The 24,074-nt window shown below is 33.3% G+C and overlaps 2 protein-coding genes across 6 annotated transcripts in view; one reads left to right on the forward strand and one right to left on the reverse strand.

Moving 5' to 3' along the window:
• Positions 1-5,727, forward strand: part of LOC124354001 (5'-3' exonuclease PLD3-like) — a 66,707-nt gene extending 60,980 nt beyond the window's left edge. For 2 of the 3 annotated variants that reach the window (XM_046804112.1, XM_046804113.1), the window contains exon 11: positions 1,827-5,727. In XM_046804112.1, coding sequence (XP_046660068.1) covers positions 1,827-1,972 — 146 coding nt within the window. In that variant the 3' untranslated portion in view covers positions 1,973-5,727. The remainder of the gene's footprint in view (positions 1-1,826) is intronic. The other variant, XR_006921650.1, reaches the window with a different exon arrangement.
• An 8,273-nt stretch (positions 5,728-14,000) lies between these two features.
• Positions 14,001-24,074, reverse strand: part of LOC124354003 (axin) — a 106,958-nt gene continuing 96,884 nt past the window's right edge. For all 3 annotated transcript variants that reach the window (XM_046804115.1, XM_046804116.1, XM_046804114.1), the window contains 2 exons: positions 22,136-22,372; positions 14,001-16,904 (listed from right to left, as the gene is read on the reverse strand). In XM_046804115.1, coding sequence (XP_046660071.1) covers positions 16,778-16,904; positions 22,136-22,372 — 364 coding nt within the window. In that variant the 3' untranslated portion in view covers positions 14,001-16,777. The remainder of the gene's footprint in view (positions 16,905-22,135; positions 22,373-24,074) is intronic.

Consider the following 24,074-nt stretch of genomic DNA (forward strand, 5'->3'; position numbering starts at 1 on the left):
TAATAATCCTCTCAATGTTCACAAACACTCGCAAATCGTTTAATTTCGTGCGAAACAAAGTTATCCGAACCGAAAGCAATCGAAGTAATAAGTTGTTTGTCTTTTTTAAAAACCAACAGATTATTGCAAAGGTAAAAAAAAATTACTTCATGATTGACTGATTATTAAGTAAAACTGAAAGGACAATCTATATGTCAGTAGCCATGATTTCATTTTGTTTGACTGAGTAACCCAGAAAAATGACACAGGCAGCTGTCAAAGTGTCAATCAAATTTACAGTTGTTTGTTTACATTTTGGAATTCAGGCAATTGTTTTTTTCAAGATACAGTTTTTTTTACTCTATGCTTTCAAACTATAGGTGTAAAGAAATTTAAAAATAGTAATTAAATTATATAAACATATATTTCTCGCATTATATATGTTTATAAAGAACAGCTGATTAAATTTGAACAGGTTCTTTCACTTAATAACATATGTTTGCTGCAATGCATTTCTTACGGGTATTTTTGTAACTTTTAGAGACCAGTGGGGCGGAATCCTGAATCGGGAACGGGATAAAAAGTATCATATGTCCTTCTCCCAGTTCTTAGCTACCTCCCTACCAATTTTCAACCAAATCGGTTCAGCCGTTCTTGAGTTATAAATAGTGTAACTAACACGACTTTCTTTTATATATATATAGATAAATGAGGTTCTAAATACAAAAAGTCCTTTTAGAGTGAATGGTTTCTCAGAATTTTGGAGAACAATATCAAACCAACAATTAGTTATTATTACTCATAAAAGAGTGATTATTTTTCCAATTTAATCTTTGGGCCTAATTTACAGATACGTATACATGTATACTTTGGACTGAGAAGCCTACTACAGTTAAAAAGCATCTACTTCCAGTGCTTTTATTCCACTATGGGTATAAGGAGGAAGCGTGAAAAATCTCAACTTCTAGTTGTGCCTTACCCTTCAATTACACTTACATTAATGCTAAATCTCTTCACTATGGATCAAACAGTTCTCGAGATAATGTGTGGAACATCCTATGCTGACATGCACACAAAGACATGAAGTAGATGTGATGCCTCAATGATTTTGTCATAAAAATTACATTTATTTTCTGGTGTATTGCTTTGTGATCCCACTTGCTCTAGCGATAGACTCATTGTGGTCACTTGTTTCCTCAAATTGTAGTCATATAGCAAACGGTTCATTGAATCATGTTAGTGTCCCATCCCTCCGTTTTTGTTCCTACAGATACTATTAATATATATCATCCCACAATGTGTATGGAAGCCAATTTCAAGTACTACTTGTAAACATTCACGATTTTATGTTGAGAATGGTCTAACATAAACATATTAGTCTGAATTGATCACTGTTGTAATCTAGAATACAAATTATATAATGCTATTTGCCATTACTATTTGTATCACACAATGACAGCTGATATTTATTAATGTAAATACAAAATACTGTGACACTGCGTAGCACGTTGCTTTTTTGTGACTTGATCGGCTGTCAAATGTATTGCCTATCTTTACAGTAAATATGTTTTCTTTAAATTACTTTGAAGAGCTTTTGTGGCTGGTATTTTGGAATAAAAGTATGCCTTTGTTTCATTCTGATATCTACGCAATGTAGATGCCAAATTTCATACAAATCTGTCCACTGGATTTTATGTGATTGAGTATCAAACATCTTCATAAACTTAAGCATTCATAATGTATACAATTTATGACTTGTCTTGCACATTTAAGCCAAAAAATAGATTAGGATAGATAAGTGCTGTTTATGTTAGCAAGATTTGTTATGAAATTTCTTATGTTTTTAGGAACATCTAATTGGTCTGGAGACTACTTCACGGTGACTGGAGGAGTGGGGGTGGTGGTGGAGGGTATAACAGAGCTTCGTCAACAACTGGAGGAAGTGTTCCTTCGAGATTGGAACTCTGAGTTTGCGTACAATCTACCGAGATAACATCTGTCTCTTCCGTCTTATGCACTTGCACATTTCTAAAGTCAATTTCCAAATGATCATCTGTTTATCTATAGTAAGTTTTGTACTTTAACATCTCCTAGATGTTTTTAAGCATATTTTAGTGTTTGTACAAGCAATGGTTTTACTGTATTTCCCTTTAGGAGCAATAAACACAAAGCCTTTAAAATATGCCTTAAAATCTACAAATATAGGAAGACAATTTCATATACATAATTTATATTTCATATGTTGATATACTCTAGTAACAAAATGATTGGTTGTAAATATATTATTTTTATGTTATTATGTTTTTGTTTTAGGTTGTGAAAATGATCTCAATTTTTATGAGCACTTTTAACAGCTTAACATTTGAATTATGCTATAGGCAAAATGATATCAGCATAACTGTGACTTGAAAGCTAATTTATTAGTATTAACGCTTAACCATTTAATACACACATTAGGGTGTCTAACACAGTCAACGTGTTAATTAAGAGCACTTGAACTAAGGTAAATTAAGATAATTAATTTTGAAAATGTTTTAGTGCTTGTCATGAAAGTGTTGAAAGCAGAAACTATTTATGGAAATTAGGGATTACAATTCAAATAATAAGTATCTCATATCCTAAATTCAAGTAAACTAAAAGGGAATCACTCCTTATCTATAGTACAAAACATTTATCAACAAAGCTTGTATAAGTCTTATTTTCTGTAATTCTACATATATTGGAAAATAAATAAATCTACATTAGTGTTAATTTAAAATTCATAATGCACCATTGTTGTCATATTAAGAATGAGATGATTGTATTGTACTCTTATGAACTTTACATCAATCCCATCCAAGCTTTCACTCTCTACTTATATAATCCTTCAAGGGGTTAGTTATAGATTGTATTTAGTTTAACTGTTCAAATCCTTACATGGTATTACAAGTGTAATTTTGATTTATACTCTATGTTAAGGATGTTGTAAAGGAAACAAGCTATGTATATGATTTGTATTATACATGATAGGAAACAGGTGCATTTTCCAGGTATAATGTTATCCCACATGGAACGTTTTGTTCTATAATATAGTATAAACGGGTCTTACTATTAATTTTCTATGTAAAATGTGTGGTGTTCAGTTTAATTTATTTATCATGCAAGAGATCACACCCGTAACAATTTGCTGCGCTTTTCACAACTTGGTAATATTTGTATAGGTAACAACACTGGCGTCTTGAAATGCTCATCACATTTCTTGTCATTTCTTCATGTGATCTTGATATACCTGTATGATAGTCTTTTGCCCAATTTGTCTTTAAAATATTTTTTTTAGTTCTCTGTACCCAGTTTGGCATTATTCCCTGATACAAAAGTTTTTAATAATCACTCATAATAAATTCAAGTCCTATTTTGCATGTTGTTCTTTTATTAGATACGTTTTATTTTGTAGCATAAACATTTTTATTTATAACATAAACAATGTTTTTATTTATTTGGTTAAGTACATGCAGCAAATTGCAAACATGGAATATTCCACAAAGCGTACATTTTATGTTACAGTACTTATCATGTTTTTGTTAGGCAGATGATCTAAGTTATTATATTCTGAGAGGTAGTCATTCAAACTGTTTGAAGATTTTTTAAATGGTATTTTAATAAGGAAAATAATAAGTAATAATAAAGTAAGCTTTTAAAACTATTTGCATGTTTTTTAGATATTATTTTATTGAAGAAAAATCATAATTAATAATAAAGTAAGCTTGACCAAATACGCTTTACGGAATCTCTTATGTCCAGGAAGTGGGTGTGATCATTGTATTCGTTTCCTGTATAAGATGTTTTAATTATTCTTTGTGAAGTTAAGTATCAATAATAAAGTTTTGAAAGGCTAATGATATTTTAAAGATAGTTACTTATTTAACACCTGTATTATTTTACTTTCCATTTCCACAGTCATTCACAGGTACTTAAATATAATTTTTAAACAAATTAAAATTATTCTAAAAGAAAATGTATATTGTTTTTCTTTAGATATAAATATACATAATTATAGCTAAAAATACATTTACGTTATTAAAATTACAAATGACCTTTTAAGTGTCATGGCCATTTCCCAATGTCATATGCATAAAGTGTCGGCCATATTCTGTAAATTTCGCAGTATTTGAGTAAAAATGATGAACTAAATCTCTGTATAAACCATGATATGTTTGACCACTGTATCAGCTTTTAGAAGAAGACATTCTTATTATGCACGATTCACAAACCAAAAATAAACAAAAAAAACAATACAAAACTTCCAATTATAATCACTAATTTTGAACCTAATGAATATGGTGATATAGTATATACTACCAGAATAATGTAGTACAATATTAAATGTTTTTTTTAATACAAATTGTCTACACTGGCACTTTATAGATATATTTATACTGATAACATATGTAAGGGGGCACTCAAAGAGTTAAAATACAGTAATTTGTTTAGCCTTTTTGATGTAGCTATCACACAATGTTAGAAAAAAAATTATGTTATTAGCTGTGAAATTAATATGTACAGATGTTCAAGTGATTTCATGTGTTCATTAAATAACTTTAGATGTGTCCTATTCTATTTTATAATGGCCTTTTGGTTGGGTTAAGCTGTGCATGCTTACAATTTTTATAGTATGTACTTAAGATTTGTAATCCTTTGTTGACTACAATTTAAGTTCATCAATTTAGAGTAGCGATAATACTATTGAAGGTACTATAATATAATACTTTGGCTGTTCTAAATTGTATCTTAATATTATTATGTTGTATGATGTATTTACATGAATTGTTCAAGCTCTATTTATAGTTTCTTGTATTTATATTTACAATCATCAATAGAATTTTGATCAACAACATTTATTAATGTAGGCTTGTATATAAAATATTTCTTTATTTTTATTACAGGAAAATTACAACATTTTTAATCAAAAATTGTTTATTTGTAACTCATTTTAAACAAGTTTTGGTGTTGTGCGTTAGTTAGGGTTTTGTATGTAAGTGTTTTGTTATAACAGAGTAATAAGAGCCTATTTTTGTAATATTAAAATTAATTCAGAGTTTTCAATTGATTTTACAAGATTTTTTTATTTATTTGTATGATACAAGGTACTGTCAAAAGGTTTTTGAAATTGCTCTCCATGTTCAACAAAAGATTCACAGAAGGGGAAATTTCTTTTCCTGTGATTAACAGCTTTGATAGTGAATGTACTGAATTATCTTGCTTTCTTTTTGTTATCATCACAGCTGCAGATGCAAAAAGGGCCGATAAAGTTTTGTTTGTTTTTCACGTTTTCACAGTTGACATTCTGAAAGTGTTCGCTGAAATTGCACTTTCATTATGAAATAGAAACATGTTGATTTTAATGATTTTGTACACCCTCCGTATTATTCTAATCTGGTATCAGTTAACTTATACTTGTTTCCAAAGCGGAGAATACAATTGAAGGACAATGTTTTGGTGATGGTCCAACTCAGTGTTTCCAGTAAAGGATTCCAGTTATGTTTTGATCAGTTATGTAAATGGACAAATGATTAAATGCAGTAAGTGAGATAAGGTAATAACAATGTTTCTAAAATTTCTCAATTAATTATAACTGACCAATTCCAGAAAAGTTTTGACTAGACCTTTAATTTACTCAAATTAATGTACTTTTTTATGAACTTTGCTTTATTTTATTGTAAATCTTGTCTTTGGTTACTTTTTTCATAAATATATTATTTCGTGATTCTTTGTTGCTTAAGTTATTATAACCCTACTTTATCTCTTACATTTTACACAGACATAAAGTGTATTTTGTTCTGTAGCAGCTCAATTTCATTCATTGTACACTATACAATGGTGTAGTTTATTTTGTACTGTGCAATAATCTAGTACATGAGAAGTAAAACAACAATGAAAACTACAACAAAATCCTTTGAACATATGTTATTTCTCTTTGTCTTATACATTATTTGTATAAGATACAAGACAGAAGTATGCCAGATCACATGTAATTTATCAGGCTTTGCAGAAATTGCATTAAAAATTTCAGTTCTATAGCTCATTTAATTTGAGGTATATCTTGCGGACAGACAAAAAATCAGAAAGAAAATACATTTTTACAGCCCCCAGACGGAAGAAAAAAAAGCCAGACTCCTGAATGGTTGAAGTTCAAAGATGCTTAGCCAAATCCTATTGAAGGACATGCACCATTATCAGACTCAATGTTATATTAGTAGAAATGAAGTTACATTCAAATGTTCATAGCTCAAATTGTTTGAGATATTCTGTGAAAAACACAGAGACAAACAGGTAGGTAGACAGAAGAAATTTGCAAGTCCCCTGATATTAGCAAAATATACTAAATTCAAATCTATAGCTCAATTCATTGTTAAAATATCCTCCTGAGTTGGCTTTGCTAATTTTCAGCCAAATTCCCTGAAGGGACACAAACCATCATAGAACTAGATCTTTTCTGTGTAGATTGAAGTGTTATGCAAAATTTAAAGCCTCTATGTCAAATCATTCTAGATATCTGCAAACCGTTAGATTTTACACTAACACCAACTGTATTACTGATAGTGATATGTCATTTAAATTATTTTGTTATTCAATGATAATTCAACAATCCAGTCCTAATTGATGTCAAATAATAATTGATCAACACATTTTAAAACCAATAGTTGAAAATTTGTCTTTGTTGTTTGTATGATTGTAATAATTTCATATCAGCTGTATGACGGTTACTTCTTATTATTTCATTATTCATCCGAACACTGTGTTCAATTTCTGACAGCATTTCATAACAAATCTTGAACATTACTGTTGCTTCATTGTAAATAGAAAAGATTACAAGGCAATAACGAGGACATATGGGGGTTGTCCAGACATCACCCAAAATCCAGAAGATCATATTATTTAATTTATAAATGTTTATAATTGAACATCTTGTACACTTATCTTGTTTTATTACTTTCAGAATGTGTTCTTGTGAGTGCTTAATTAACCTAGCGTATACTCTTCAGCGTTTTACTTTATTCATACAGCGATACTTATGCTGTGTTCAGAATCGGAAAGCTTCATTCTTGAACATATAGTACAGTATTGGTGTCAATAAACATTGCAATAATTAATGTACAAAACAACAAGAGTACAAATAATGTTTGATAGTTGTTCAAGCTGAGCAGTGAGCCAGGAACTTGTGATCTCTCCACAAAACATATTCGCAGCTTTGCCTTCAGCACCTTAGCATTATGTGTTTTCAGCTCTGCAGGAAGTAGATTGAAGAGGTTTGCATATTTCTTTTCAAACAAGGCAGTTCTATGGGATGGAATAATGAAGTCATCTGCATGTCATATAGGCCGTTCATACATTTTTTTTCTTTGTTCTCTTTTAAGCCTCAGCTTCAGCTATGTAGGCTTCGATATACACTGGTTTATTTTCAAAGTACATACACTGTTTCGTGTCAATACATTATTGGCCCTCCCTGGGATTTGAACCTGTGATCTCTCAGTTAATATACTAACTGTTACATCCCTGTATATAGTTTTTGGTAAGTCAAAATTGCAGGAAAGTGAAATGACATCAAGCGTATGACAGGGATGTAACAGTCAGTATGTTAAGATTATTTTAAGTGTCTCTACAGCTATCATATGGGAGTAAGTTAGCTATGGTTCTCTGAGCTTTCTTCTGTAGAACCATGATTCTTTGCAAATTTTTGCAAAAACTGTTTCCCCGTAGGACTATACCATACTTTATACATGACTCAATAAGTGCATGCAAAGGCGTTGTTGTCTCTGGAGTACTAATAGATTTAACTCTTTAGAGAGCAAAAATAGCAGACTTGAGTTGATAGCTTAACTCGCCAACATGGTATAGGAAAGTTTCCCACCTAAGGTGATTCCCAGATGTTATGTTGAATGCACTTAAGTCCAGGAACACCACAAACAGCATCCTTGTGTCTTCCGAGTGTCACTTGTTTTGTTTTACTTTCATTGAACACTAGGTAATTATTTTCACAATATTGCTGGGCCAAGCTGACTGAAATATACGTGTTAATTTTTGAGTCGCTCTATTGATCTGTTGCTGGATAAAAGAACTGTTTCGTCAGCGTAAATAACATTATAACTATAGTGAGGCAGGTCTGATATAAATAAAACAAATAGTACTGTGCCCATCACAGAGCCTTGGGGCACTCTTCTTTTAATAGGTAATGGAGCCGATGTTTCAATTTTTGTTTGACCATTTAACGATTGTTTAATTATTACTATTGGTTTTCGATCACCTAAATAGTACAAAACCATTTTAGGGCAGTGTCTTTTATGTCTAGTAGGCCCAAATTTGACAAGAGTAATTTGTGGTTCAGGCAATCAAATACCCTGCTCAGGTCTAAAAAATACTGGTGATTGTATTCCCAAAGTCAATGCTGTTGATTAAGTGCTCAACCAAGTGAATTAGAGCCATAATAGTTGATTTTCTAGGAAGCAAACCATGTTGTCTTTCAGGAAGAAAGTTAATGGAGCTAAGATAACTGAGAATTCTGGATAAAACAATTTTCTTTATTATTTTGGAGACAGTTGGTACTAAAGAGGCAGGTCTGAAATTCTTGAGTTCATGTTTACTGCCTTGCTGTAACAGAGGACACACCTTGGAAGTCTTTAACTTTGAAGGAAAATAACCTTGGGTCATTGACTTGTTAGCAATAACTAGTTGGCATAGATCAAACTTACAAATTTTACAAGAATAGCAGAGATTTAATTTACTCCAGTAGAAAAAGAAGATTTCAAAGTGTGGATCGTATTGAGAACTTCGTGATTTACGTGGAAGAATTGGCAGAGAATTTACTGCGAGGTCTGGTAAGGTGGTTGTTCCAGTTTTATTGTTGAATGTTTTTCTTCAAAGTGTCCTCAGCAATTGTTAGGAAGTAGACATTTTAGTTTCTGGCCTCCATGTCAGTTTCATCCGTCACTTGACTTCCACTATTTATTTTCCATAACATGTTGAGGGTTCTTTCTAGACAACCTTTCATTATTTATTGTCTGCCAAATAGCTTTTATTTTGTTGGTAGCTCTCATGATATAAGATTCATTTGCAGATGTTCTCAGCTCTTTTAGTTTAAGATCATAAGCTTTCTTGCTTGCTACAGCTTCTTCTCTGTCCTTGTTACATTTAGTTGAAATAAATATGTTTTGAGTTTCAAGGAATTGCTTACTCAGAAAATTAGTTTAAGGGTGTAGCAGTTCATGCTTCTAACATTAGTAAGAGTTGTCTCTAGACAAGGTCTTAGGGCAGGCAATTTCCAGGGTTACTGTCAATGTTTGTGTAAAATTGGAATATGCTGTTTCTGTGTCCACTGACTGGTACAATTGATCCCAGTTCTTAAAATCAAGAAGTTCCTTAAACCATGTTTTGAGAATTGGAGTGTCTCCTTGTTTATGAAGTAACTACAGGTTTTGATGGAATGTCTAGGTGTGTAACTTAGCCTGTAGGATCAGAGAGCTCTGTGTATTTTCAAATTTTGTGTGTGATTCTAAGCTAAAAATTAAGAATGACTTTTTTCAATTTCCACTTTGTTTAGCCACCATTTTGTATATTTTATTAACTAATTATTATCTCTAAAGCTAGTAAAGCTATAGAAACCAAATTTGGCACAGTCCCGAGACCTTTCTCCAAGTCTCGAATGTGATCCTCTTCCCAGACATTTACTACAGCTTTACTGTACAAGAAGGCTACCCTACAGCCCGGCTTTGGCTCTACCAAAAGGTTTTCAGAGCCTATCTTGGTCTGCTGTTTCATTCCCAGAAATGCGTTTATGACCCAACACCCAACCGAGTAAAATTTTGATCCTCTTTACCAGTTCCATTACAGCATTCCTTTAGTCCCATACTTTCAGTCAAGAGTTGGTTTAAAGTGTCATTAAAACTGTCTGACAGCCTTCTGGCGCATGTTTCAATGGCCATGACTTCAGATTGTAACAACGTTGTATATTCTTTTAAGGACACCACCAGTCTGGCTTGTGGCCTACATACACCAAACTCTGCCCTTGAGTTCAGCAGTGAACCTTAAGTATAAAACATCAGAACATCTTTGGTAGAGTAGGCCTCCTTTGTATTCCATTTATTTCTGCTTTCTATGGTGACATTGTATAGTTCATCAAAGGAATATTTCTTTACAATGCACAAAAGCTGCATATGTGACCATTGGTTTAATTATCGTTTCATAGATCCAATATATCAACTTGGATTTTCCCTATCCATACCAAAGAGTCTTAAAAGCACCAAAAGCTTTTGTTGCTTTGAATATAACATTTTCTATATGAGGATTCCATGTTGCTTAGTACAACTCCTCCTAGTAGAGATAGGCAAATTCAGAATTTTCGAATCTCAAATCTGTTTCCATATCCTAATAAATCAATTCCCAATTCTTGAAATTTGAATCCTAATACCATTTTCGTCTAAGTACGAGTTACACCAATCATTAACAATCCGCTTTTATCATTTTTAAACCTTTGAGACTCTCTGATAGTATAAAATATAATCCAAGAATACACTCTATTTTAAAGGGATTTGCAGAGATTTAAGAAATTATCTTTATTTTAAGAACAAAGTCATGTCACCTACCTTCTACTTAATCTGAAAAATTATAATATGGGCTTTCAGAATATACGCTGTTGATCTTTAAAAAATATGAGCTTATTTTGTATCTCTTACAAAATATACTAACACTTACCCCCACTTCTTTTGCATTGCATTGCATCTAACATTCCATGTTTTTGATTGAATAGTTCCGATGATTTCAGTAACACTGGAACTATTTTAGACCAATGTGAAGAAGCCCTAAAGTCGAAGTTCTCTTGCTTCTTAGTGAAAGCATTTCTAGTATAATATGATGGGAGTGGAAAATAGAGTTCTTCGACAATTTTGTCATTTAAAAGTTGCATTAGTGTCTGGTATATTGCTTTGAGATTCTGCTTGCAGTTACCAGCGGCTTCGCACAGAAATTCGTAGGCTTTGTACATGTATGAGCACTGCTGGTTCAAGTGAATTATAGTTCCGATGCCAATGTTGAGTTTGTCTGGTTGCAACAAGATCAAGAAATCTGTCAAAAAGTTTACATTTATAGCCATTATAAGCCTTTGGTCTTAGTATTTTTTCCCATAGTTGATTTTCCATTGCTTCCAAACTAGAAAATATATATACACACACACACACTCACATATATATATATATATATATATACAAATACAGATCTGAGAAGCCTACTTCTGTCAAAAGGCAATTAAGATAGGTTTTAAAACCAAGTTTTTAAATGTAAATTCTAACTAAAACTTCAGATAATATTTACTTACTCTGTGTTCAATAGGGGTTACAGAAAAGATTGAGGTAAGAATTTGTGTTACTATCAATCTGAGTGGTAACAAAAACTAGTAATCGTTTGTTTGTTTCTTGTTGAGCAGCTGATGCCTGCGCATAAATGCAATGAATACATACATGATATTGCATAAATATAAACATGGACAATACATATTGCAAGCAAAAATCTATTTAAAAAACGCACAATAATTTATTAATTAGCATATCTATCTTTAATTTTTAAGAAACTAAGTAAGTCAACAAAGTTTTAGCGCTTGGTAATTTTTATAATGCTGATCCGTGTCAAATGCAGGAGACTCGCGGTGATGTGAGTACATAAATATAGAAAATACTATCAATAAAAAAAATGTTCCAGTATGGTAATTTGCCAATTAGGTTATCCATTTACAGGTTTTCAAACAAAAGTACAACATAAACACATTTTAGCAATCGGTAATTTGTGTACTGCCGATCTGCTGCTGCCCACGAATGTACATAGCAGAATCACAGCTTTTGCATGCACATAATTACAAAACTGCATGCAAAATATTATTTGTAAAATTACAATAATTTGTCAGTTATATTATCTATCACATCTTTTTATACACAAAGTGCAACAAAAACACGTTTCAGTGATGGGTGACTTGCGTACTGCCGGTCATCAGTGAACAGACTTGTGGCGATCCACAAATATACATATACGAGGTGTGATCAAAAAGTTCCAGGACTTTTTATATACTATGCGAATGCAATGTCTCACAGCAATGCGGTTGGCAGCATTGTATTCCCTGACTCAACAGTAACACAGCTGTGTTTGCAGATCAATCATAACATCACTGAAAGTAACATTAGCACAGTTTGTTTGAAATTAGTTTTATAGAGTTTGGCTATTTTTTTGTTTAATGAAAATGAATGTGAAAGAATAGCAACGTGTTTGTGTGAAAATGAACAAAACGTTTTCTGAAACCTTTTTGATGTTACAAGAGGCTTTTGGTGAAGAATGTCTAAGCCGATCATGCTGCAATCAGTGGTTCAAGAGGTTTAAAGATGGCCGAACATCCACAGACGACGATGCTCGTTCCGGACGCCCTTCAACGTCAATCAATGATGACAATGTTGCTAAAGTGAATGCTCTCGTACGATCAGACCGTCGACTAACAATCCGTGAAATGGCAGAAGAGTGTGGCATGACCAAAATTTCATTTGGGTCATGTCAGGAAATTTTAACTGAAAAACTTCAAATGCGTCGTGTTGCAGCAAAGTTTGTGAAGAACTGTTGACTGAAGACCAAAAAGAACACCGAATTCATGTTTCAAAGGAACTTCTTCAAAAGGCAAATGACGACGAAAGCTTCTTGGATCATGTCATTACGGGAGACGAGACATGGGTTTTTGGTTATGATGTGGAAACAAAAGCCCAATCATCACAATGGACATCAAAAGACTCTCCAAGACCCAAGAAAGCACGTCAAGTCAAATCAAATGTGAAGGTCATGCTTACGGTTTTCTTTGACTGTAAAGGTGTCATCTACTATGAATTCCTTCCACAAGGTCAAACTATTAATCATTTTGTTTATCTTGAAACCCTCAGAAAATTGTGTAATGCTGTGAGAAGAAAGATACCTGAGCTGTGGCAAAGTGATTGGGTCCTTCACCATGACAATACTCCTGTTCACTCTGCATTAGTTATCCGTGACTTTTGTGTAAAAAAACGCAATGACTCATTCCTCAGCCCCCCTACTCACCTGACCTGGCTTCAGCAGACTTTTTTCTCTTCCCGAAGCTCAAGAGACCCCTGAAAGGACGAAGATTTCAAACAGTTGATGAAATTAAAGAAAAAAACGACGGAGCTGCTAAACACCTTTACAAAAGAAGAGTTTTCTGGGGCCTTTGATCAGTGGAAACGGAAAAGTGTGTAGCTTCCCAAGGGGAGTACTTTGAAGGAGACAAATTCGAATAACCTGCATGTTGTATGAATAAATGTATAACAATTCAGTCCTGGAACTTTTTGATCACACCTCGTATAACATACTAACTACAAGAAAATTATTATTAAAAAAATACAATAATTTGTTGTAATATGAGACTTATCACTTTGCAAACCTGGCCGTTTGGCTTTATTATTTATTAATAATGCGTCTTTCGTAAGCTTAGTTTTTCTAAGAAGATTTTGCTCATAGGTCTTTATTATGGCATTTTATACCATTTGAGGTCACCTTTCAAATTCTAGTTAATTTTTCTGGTAGATATTGTATAACAAACACGTGTCACTCCGTGAAGCAATAACTCATGTAAATGCAGTAAATTTCATATTTTTATTTGGGCCTGATAACAAAATGCATAAATTTATTACTTTAAGTTTCACGTGGAGGATTATACAAAGTTTTCTCTAATTTTTCTGCACTCAGGGAAGTTATTTTAAGGAACTACGAAAGTAACAGAAAAAAATATTTTCTAATTCCAATTGAGTAAAGTTGAATTTATAATATAAATTTAATTTATAATATAATGCTCCATCTTAATAGAAACTGTCCTTTATGACAACAACACACTGACTCAAAAGGAATGACATTACTGATAGAAATGAACATCCTTCTTAAAGACTCTTGAAGAAGGGATATTTTATTGTTCTCCTATAATTTATTTTAATTACATTTGGCAATAAAACATCAGCTACAACATTCTAAAAACGTATTTATTGACATTTCAGTTAATTATGTTAATATTAAAAATAATTTACATAGAAAATTGCATCAAAATAAAAATTTAATTTATAAATGTGTATTATAACAAACAATACAATTCCAATTAAAAACAATAAATAAAACAAATAGTTTTGTTTGATTATTTTACGCCCATAAATAATTAGTTTTTGATTTGGTCCACCTATTAAAACCTACATTGATTTTACTGTAATATTCTATTACCTTACAATCATGTACCATTTACAGATATTACTGATCTAGTAAATTGGTTTATTCTTTTTCTAAGATGCAATCGGTTGGAAAATAGTGTACAAGACAAAAATATATAATTATGTCACGATTACAAATTTGATAAATTACTAAAAAATACATATACTACATGAACTAGTCACTTAACCACGTCTAACTCTCAAGTACAAGTCATATTTTAAAACTCATAAATACCTAAAATTAAAAAACAATTAATATTAAAATGTGATAAGCATTTGACTTGTAAAAAATATATACAAAGCTGTTTATTAGCACTTTATATCTTAACTAGATGAGGTAATAAATTAAAATAGCAAGTGGGATTCAACAGTTGCCAAAATTAAGGACGGCGTAATGGACGTTCAAGTGATAAGAGTTTTCATTGATAATGTTCAATCAAATACAAGCTGGTGAAGCTTTCATATTTCATTATTGAACTATTCAAATTAGCCCTGTTTATCTGTCATAGAAAAAGATCAGGTTTGTTTGTTTTAATGATACGCTATTCTCTTTTGTAATCACACTCTGCTTATTCCTAAAATATTATTGAACTATACAGGGACTCCTATTGGACTCCTATGGACTCCTCTACCAACAGCAGAGCAGTGGGAAGGGAAGAGTCATAACAAAACAAGTTGTAATGTGCTCTTAAGGCAGGATTTGAACTTATACAAGTATTATTAACCCAGACTTAGAGTCTGATATTTTCAACTGTACAGCCTCTTGCTCTTGAATAAAAATAAAAATTATACTCAACATAATTAATATCAAAATTTGATAAAAAATATATTTTCACCCATATTATAATTTTAATGTTATCTCTACATAAAGGTTTTATAAATATAATTAATAAATAATGAATGGTTGAAGAAAAATTGTTCTCTTAAAGACCAAAATTAAATAAGCTACAAGTTTATAAGTAATCATCCAAATGTTTGGAGAAGAAAGAGAACCAGCATAGGATTATTGGTTCTCAACCAAATAGTAACAAAGTCAACTGATGAATCCCACAATTAAATACAACAATACCAACACAGCTGCCGCCCTTGTGCACTGAACAGACTCGCACAAACATGTGCCTACGAGATAACAAACAAGTCAAGGCAGGAACTTGTTCATCGATAAAACTACATTTGAACATTTCAAGTTTAGCGAGAGGAAAGGAACCAAGACAACCCGCCAGACGGTGATACTTCAATTGGTTATTGTATACCTACAAATTTTTGCTTTCACCTGCAAAGGTGATAATGCATGAAAATTAAAACTGCTTTAATGATGAATCAGTGATGTCAATATTACTAATAATCCATCACTTCAGTATGCTAAATGCATCTAACATTAAAATTTTAAAATAAAACGTTTTCCTGTTTTTTATATTCTATATGTATTTAATATTATACTTAATTTTAAATTTCAACCAATATCATTTAATTTGTTTAGTTTCCCTTAAATACTTGAAATCTTACAAATAAATTTGTTGAGATTGTTTATCACCCCAACAAATAACAAACAGGAAATCGTTGCATGTTGTACTTAACTGAACAAGGAGTATTTCTTGGTTCAATAGAACCATTTAAGGTGAATTTAAGAAAATCTGCACCACCGTCTAACTCTTTGGTGTCCAGCATTGACTTTTGTAACTAACAAAACTCATCTCATGCAGATAGGAACAAAGTGGGTTTGAGACACAATCACTGGCGTCGCTCGCATGATTCCCTCATCAACCTGTATCAATTAAAACTCTAAAAATTTAACAACGATATTGTTAAGCCTATATAAAACTCTGTAAGGGCAATAAGGTGAAAGTCAATGCTGGCCAACCATAATCAACCCAGAACCAAATCTGAACAGTCAATACACCAGGTTAAGACCGAAACTAAACAAGACGTCAACGAATATTACAAAAATAAACATAAAAACCATCAAACTCAATTAAAACGGCACTGTTTTCATATCCTCTAGACACTAACAAGGCACATTTTAAAACATTTAAGTAAGTCGTTTTCTTAAACGTCTTTTCTTCCTTAAAGCGTCGGACATGAGTCGGAACCAATTATAAAAAATCACTGATAGTCAACAGAAATAAATTAGTACACTGTACAAGACTATGATTAATAATAATCATTAACGATAACTTGATACCTTTATGAATCTCAAACTTTGATACCTTAAGCTTGTCAAGCAGTCCACGTTTCGCTGCAGTATCAAATTTTAATGAACAAAAAGAATATAAGAATAAACGCACATTCTTAACTACATTGCTATGATCCACTTCTCAGGAAAAATTTATGATTATGAAAAAAAAATTTAATACAAAAATGTGAGAAAATAACATTTTTTTAAAGTGTCCGACATAAGGCAAGCCACCTGTGCGCTTGAAACTTCCACCCTATTGAGCATTTGTTGAAAGAATCTTATCAATCTCCTATCCGCACGGAGACACCTTCTTCCCATCTGTCTGACTTGAATTTCTGAATATTGCAAGTTGTTTGTTCATTCAATCCGCTGCTTTCACCTGAGCCATTATCTTCCCCTCCCACAGAGGCAGAATATCGTTGTCGTCTGTTATCTCCTCTTGGATGACAGTCATATCAAGATCCTCACATTCTGTCTTGAAGAAGTACCTAAAAAAAATAATCATGATCAAAACATAATTCTGCACTACAAACACAGTTTAGGCTACATGTCAAAGAGAGGAATTGGAAGATAAGGAGAGGATTGCTTAGGTGTTAAGTACTGAAAAATAAATTATGATTAAATAGAAGTAAATGGAGGCAATATTGAAAAAACGCTATTTGTAACACTGTATTTCATAACCATTTGTATTTCCTCAAAATTAAATTTTACAAGGTAAGTACAATGAAGAGTTAGGTGGACCACCCATCCGCGATGTATAGAGGCTGAACTAAGAAACCTACTTTCTTAGTTTTAACGAAAACTCCCATATTTCGACCCCAAAGAATTTTAGAAAATAATATTTAATACCCAAAAATGGCACTTGTGGGGGGTAGGTGTCATATTTTAAAGATCTACTTATTATTATTTTTGGTGCCATTTCTCAACCATCCAAGATAAATCCAAACATTACAAACAAAACAATTTTAGTTCTTAAGAAAGCTATTGTAAGGCGTAATGAGTCATATTGCCATTTGAATCTTTTTGGTTCTACGAGTTTGAAATATCATAAATTTGAACTACTAAAAAAAAAAAATGGAATTGTGCTGAAAAGTGAAACTGTAACATAGTATTAGAGAAAGTACTTCTTTGGTAACCTTGGAAACAAATTTGGATTTGCTAAAACTTTTACTGAGGTAATAACAACAACAACATTAATAATAATCATAATAAACTGAAACTGTAGAACTTTTAACATCTTGGACAACCCTGTACGCAAGAAATGAACCAAATTAAAACATTTTTTTTAAAATGATCAGTGAATACCTTTTTAAATGGAGGTTAAGTGGTAGAGAGGACTTTTAAGTCCTAACTTCGCCTCTGTAAATAAAGTCATTTTTCATTTCATTTCAATACCTTTAAAATAAGGTACAGCTCAACCTACCTACATTTAAAAATCTTTTAAAAATGACCCCTACCTCCCTAAAAGTGCCAATTCGGGGTACTTTTGGTGTTAAAAATTATTTTCCCCAATTCTTTGGGGTCGAAATAATGTTTTTGTTAAAACATAGAAGGTAGGTTTCTTGGTTCAGCCAATATATAGTGGAAAGGTGTTCTGTCTCACCCTGTATATTTCTTACATCTAAGTACAATAATAAGCTTCTGATAACCCATACAATGTAAGAGAATGCTTAAGGAAATAAATAGGTTCTGTATAAGGCAAAGTCTGTATGGAGGTTCCATCATACCAACATTTTATCAGTTCCAGCACCAGAATAACCTTTAAAACTAAAATTATATCTTTTCTTGTTGCATAATCAATCAGACATCACAGAATGTAATAGTATCATAACAAAACAACACAGAAAGAAGTAAATAAATATGGGTGTATTCCAATTGTTCCTGAAATTTAAATCTAAACCAAACTATCTATTAGATGTATTAAAATGAGAACCACCCTACCAATCATCTAAAACATAACAGGCCTTACATTGAATAAAATTATTGTAAGAAAACCATATTCAACTATTTCTTCCCCAAAATATAACTTTTATTACTACAAATCATAAATTAAATATGCTCAGTGAAACTGACTGCAATAATTCACTATTAGCTCTTCCAAGCAAGAAGCTAAATATATCCACTATAATCAAATCCTCAGTCTTTTTACAGGGTTATTAATCAATCTTAACTATTAAATTCATGGCTCTTTCACATCTTTCATTGTAAAGTAGTCATTTCATGGTAGAATCTTTCTTTATAAACAATGTTACCAATAAAAAACAAATAAGATTGCATTGGGAGGAAGGGGACAAATTTGAGATGCTGAAATTTCTCACAACGCGCCAGAATGGTATGTGCTCAATGGTTTGATTTGCTGGATAATGAGCATAAAAGTGCATAACATTTGGTGCTTGTATCATACCAGAGCTCTATTAGCCCATAGGAGCGGTTCACACGAGGTAGAATTGCCCAAGCTTAATCCTTGCGGTTCACAGCACATTTAGATTTGATCCTGACACTATTTAGAGCGAAAACAGGCAAAAAAACACTGACAAAATGCTTTTGGTTGTGGCAGCGAAATTGTTGGTTCCTTTCTGATAGCTAATGCAAGTTCCGGTGTTCTACTGCGATTCAAGTTTGCTTTGCTACTCTATGCTATGAGGCGATGCAAAAGAGACGGAAGAATGGGTTTACCTAATGCTACTGCAGTTACAGCTTAGGGAAGATGCCAGAATGTTTAATTATTACCATATGTCCGACAGATCATTCAATGAACAACTGGGGAATATTAACGTGATGCTTGATTCCACAACATAGTCCTACACTTCATTTCTAGTTTAACCCTTATAACGTCAGTATATCTTTTCACAACTTCCAGCAAACGGCACAATATTAAAAAAAAAAAATTTTAATGTGTAAAGTTCATTTTTATTTTTACTTTCTATAATTATGGTAAGTATAAAAAAGTAAAAATTTTAAAATTATCTTGTACGTACATATATTTATGTGATATTAAATTGTAGATATAAATAAAGTCAAAATAAAAGGCACACAAAATTTTATTAGCTAAACTATAAACATTACCAGACAATTATACGAGGGCTATTCAGAAAGTAGATTACGTTTTGGAATTAAAAATTAACAAAGTATAGGAAACAATTTTTATCATATACATATGAAAGCCACACTTAAATACTACTTTTCAACATAGTCGCCATTCAAATTTAGGCACTTATCATATCGATGGATGAGCTTGACAATGCCTTCCTCATAAAATTCTGCCGCCTGTGTCTTCAACCAGTTTGTCACTTCTTGCTGCAGCTCTGTGTCGTCGTCAAAGCGCTGCGTTGCCAGCCACTTCTTCATTGTTGGGAACAAGTGGTAGTCACTTGGTGCAAGATCTGGGCTGTATGGTGGATGAGGAAACAACTCCCACTGGAATGATTCGAGAACTTCACGTGTGCGATTTGCCGTGTGAGGTCGAGCGTTATCGTGAATCAACAGAATTTTCGAGCTCAACTTTCCCCTACGCTTGTTTTGGATCGCTCTTCTGAGGTTGTTTAACGTTTGGCAATACCTTTCTGGGTTGATTGTAGTGCCTCGTTCCAGGAAATCAACAAGAATTACACCTTTCTTGTCCCAAAAAACCGTCGCCATAACCTTTCTTGCCGACATCGTTTGCAAACATTTTCTTGGTTTGTGAGGTGAACTTGTGTGTCCCCACTCCATTGACTGCAATTTGGTCTCGCAGTTAACATGTTTCACCCATGTTTCATCGCCAGTTACGATGCGATCGAGTAGTGATTCACCCTCTTTGTCGTAAAGCATCCAAAATTGTTAACGCTGCAGCCATGCGCTGGTTTTTGTGGACGTCGGTCAGGATTTTCGGTACCCATCTTGTACAAAACTTGTGGAAGCCAAGCTTATCAGTGACGATTTCGTATAACAAAGTTCGTGAAATTTGAGGGAAACTAAGCGAGAGTTCCGTTATGGTTAACCGTCGTCGATTTTCTCGGACCTTTGCGTCAACTTTCTCAACAAGTTCGTCAGTCACTATGCTGGGTCTTCCACTTCGCTCTTCGTCATGAACATTTGTTCGGCCATTTTAAACTTAATGACCCATTGTCGCACTCCACCTTCAGTGATAATGTTGTTCCCATAAACTTCACACAACTGCCGATAGATTTCTATAGGCTTACAGTTTTTGGCAGTCAAAAACCTAATTACTGCGCGCACCTCACAGTTGGCGGGATTTTCAATTGCGGCAGACATTTCAAACAGGCACTGTGACTAGACGCGTTACAACACGAACTTTCCGCTAGCACGGCTGGATAGCCACTGAGCGGTGGGACGTCCTGACACCAAGATGGCCGCGCTAGTCCCGCCCCTGGCGGCCACAGCGCAAAACGTAATCAACTTTCTGAACAGCCCTCGTATAAATATAATTAAAATAAATTATATTTATAATAAATTATATATAATAAAATTAAAAATAAATAAAAACCATATAAACAGAAAACACGACGAAGGAAACCGACTCAGCGATGGTTAGACACGCACTACCTGAAGCCAAACTGCAAACAAAAGCGCGCACGCTGTACGGCGTCTGTGCCGTGTGGCAGGGAGAGTGTCTAGACGCCGCGTCTATTGTTTCAAACAATGTAATGCGACAGCTATATTTTGACGCTTGACATAGGTCAATAACCCACACACATGGTTGACGCATACCGTTAGTGACATTGATCGGATTTAAAAGGAACTTAAATTTGCTATAGACGCAGTTTTGTGTCGATGCGCCGTACCGCGTCTTTGCCGTTTGGAGATAGTTTGTCTATGCGCCATACGGCGTCTGTGACGTTATAAGGGTTAAATCAATCAGTGTTAATGTCGCACATTTTTAACATTAAAACAATGATAATAACATTAGAACTGAAACAAAAGACACCTATATTCAAGATGAATTAAGATGTGAAACACAGCAACAGATGTCAAAAGTGCTGAGTCTCGAGCCACTGCATGTGTTCGTGACGTTAGGTACTGTAATTGGCCACTCCGTGTGAAAGAACCAAAGATCATTCATTGACGGCTGTGGTCTAGTAGTGGTGGTGGTTGTTTGCGATCTTCATGCCTCCAAGCTGAGGTGAACCGCTCCATTTGATCCAGTACGATCATTCGTCACAAGTGGCCACTATTGGCTTGTGCAATTTTCAAGTATGAACCGGGACTTACGACCATCTGATGTTTTAGTCGCAGCAACGACGCATGTCGATTCATTTAATCCCAAGTTGTAGAGATTTTCTGATTTGTAAATTAAATTCACAGTTTATTAAAGTGCTTTTCATGTTGAACAAAATTCACGACTTAATCAAGGTTTCACGATTTTCACGATCAGGTGGGACCCTATTTGAACTCTACCAAGCATTTCAGCACCACATCAGGTTGGAATTCATCATAATCATAGAAATTCATCACTTCCAAACTCCATTGTTATCGGTACATTCACAAACTAGTCCTTTTTGTTTTACCAGCCACAAGAATCAAGTAGACTGTAAACCACCCTGATCCCAAATTCTCTGGTCTCTGAGAATACCACTGGTCACTTAACCTTTAGAAATCCACGGCCTACACTAATTACTATCGGTAAACAATTACAGATGTAACTGTGATAATACACATATAAATATTAGTTTACACAAACACATTTCAACCAAAAGTTAAAACAAAACCATTGTCCTACCTGTAAGAGCCTTTCTTTGGCAGATACTCCTTGAATTGCCGCAGAGTGACCTGCTTCCCTGGTATTCTGGTGCGGTATGGAAACTGCTCTTCACAAAACGAGAAAACAACAATAGTGTAACTGCTGGTGGAAGCTTTGCCTCCACCACTTCCCCCACCACCACCATTCCCACCCCCACCACGACGGAGAGTGGAGCCGCCAGACTGAGAAGCTTCTGCTTTGCTGCAGACACCAAACCTATGATGGAACAGAAAAAAGACAAATTAATTAATAACATATTTATACTCATAATTTGTAGGCAAAAAAACAGTAATTTATAAAAAATAAAAATTCCACTTTACCTCCAAAACATATGACTTCTTGATAACAGACTTTATAGCCTCAGATTTGAGGGCTAAAAATAAGTAAAGCAGGCACAAAGGCTGCAATTACGACTAAGTTCAGAGTCTTAAGCTGTTTCCCTCATAAAAAATGTAACGGAATCACAATCAAAACCAGAAGAATTTTTATACTAAAATATTCTGTTACTTTAAATCAGTCTCACTTATAGATTTACATGCGAAATGTTGGCAACTGCTCATTTGCACAGGCCAGGTACGTGGTGTTATTGGAATTTGACTAATATTAGGAATTACAAGTTAGTCTACAACATTAATATAATAATCATTTAGAAAATCAAATTTCTGGGATTTAAGGGAAGTGCACTTTTGTGGTTTCAAAGCTATCTTAAAGGAAAAAATCAATTAGTTAAAATTAGACAAATAGAGAATAGAACTGAAAGAATTGTAAATTCCAAACCACAAATTTTGAAGTAACTAAGCATCTGTGTGTAATATTGGATGAACATTTTTCTTGGAAGCTTCATATTGACAATCTGTGTTCTAAATTCAGTTCTGCTATTTTTATATTCAAAAGAATACAATTTGTAAGCACACCAACAGCAACAGAGATGGCATATGATGTCCTATTGGCATCCCATATTTGATATGAGCTTTTGCTCTAGGGAAGCTCTTCAATTTACAAATCTCAAAAGAGTAATTGCTACACAAAAGTGCTGTGTGCGATTCCTGACCATCTTTAAACCTCGAGATAGCTCTAGAGAAGCCTTTAACACACTTGGCACAATGTTATCTATTTACATCACTGAAGTCATCATTAAAAATATTTCACAAGGAAACTTGTCTAGAATAAAGACTTATGACCATCACACACAACATGGCAATGACTTCTACTTATAGATGCATAGCAGTACACCTTTTTCCAACAAACTTCCTATATTGGAGCAAGGCTATACTTCCATGTGACTTCAAAAATTGTAACCCATCTTGCTCTGTAGAGATAAACAATCTACACCATGGAAAAGTTCAAGATTGCAACAAATTTAAAATAAATAAAAATATACATGTGTTTTAACCAATTTCAGTTTAGGATATTGTTGTCAAAATTATGTAAACTTCATATCATGACTATATTGTAACTATCTGCCAATGTAATTTCTCCTATATTATTTAGTACATAATTTAAAAAAGGTTCCAGGTCAATATTCTGCTGTTGCGACTGGACACCCAAATCACAATTGATAATTTTCCTGTTGGTAATGTTAATGACTGGTTTTAATACCCAAAACTCTGATCATGAGGGGCAATCGGCTACTTATAATTAATTATTAACTATCCATATACCTCAACTTTGTTAAGTGAAGAAAGTTGGTTAGATGTTTATAGGGCTAAGGTTGACTGTAAATTTTGTTTTATATATATATATATATATATATATATATATATGTGTGTGTGTGTGTGTGTGTGTGTGTGTGTGTGTGTGTGTGTGTAATTTTAATTTTTGTTTCCCTCTAGTAAGAAGTAGGTGTGCAAGAACCCTTATAGAAAAGTTTATTTGCACACCACGACTTGCAAGAGTGTTGTTTATTACAATCAGGAAT

This window comes from Homalodisca vitripennis, chromosome 2 (assembly GCF_021130785.1).
Source record: "Homalodisca vitripennis isolate AUS2020 chromosome 2, UT_GWSS_2.1, whole genome shotgun sequence".
Lineage (NCBI taxonomy): Eukaryota > Metazoa > Arthropoda > Insecta > Hemiptera > Cicadellidae > Homalodisca > Homalodisca vitripennis.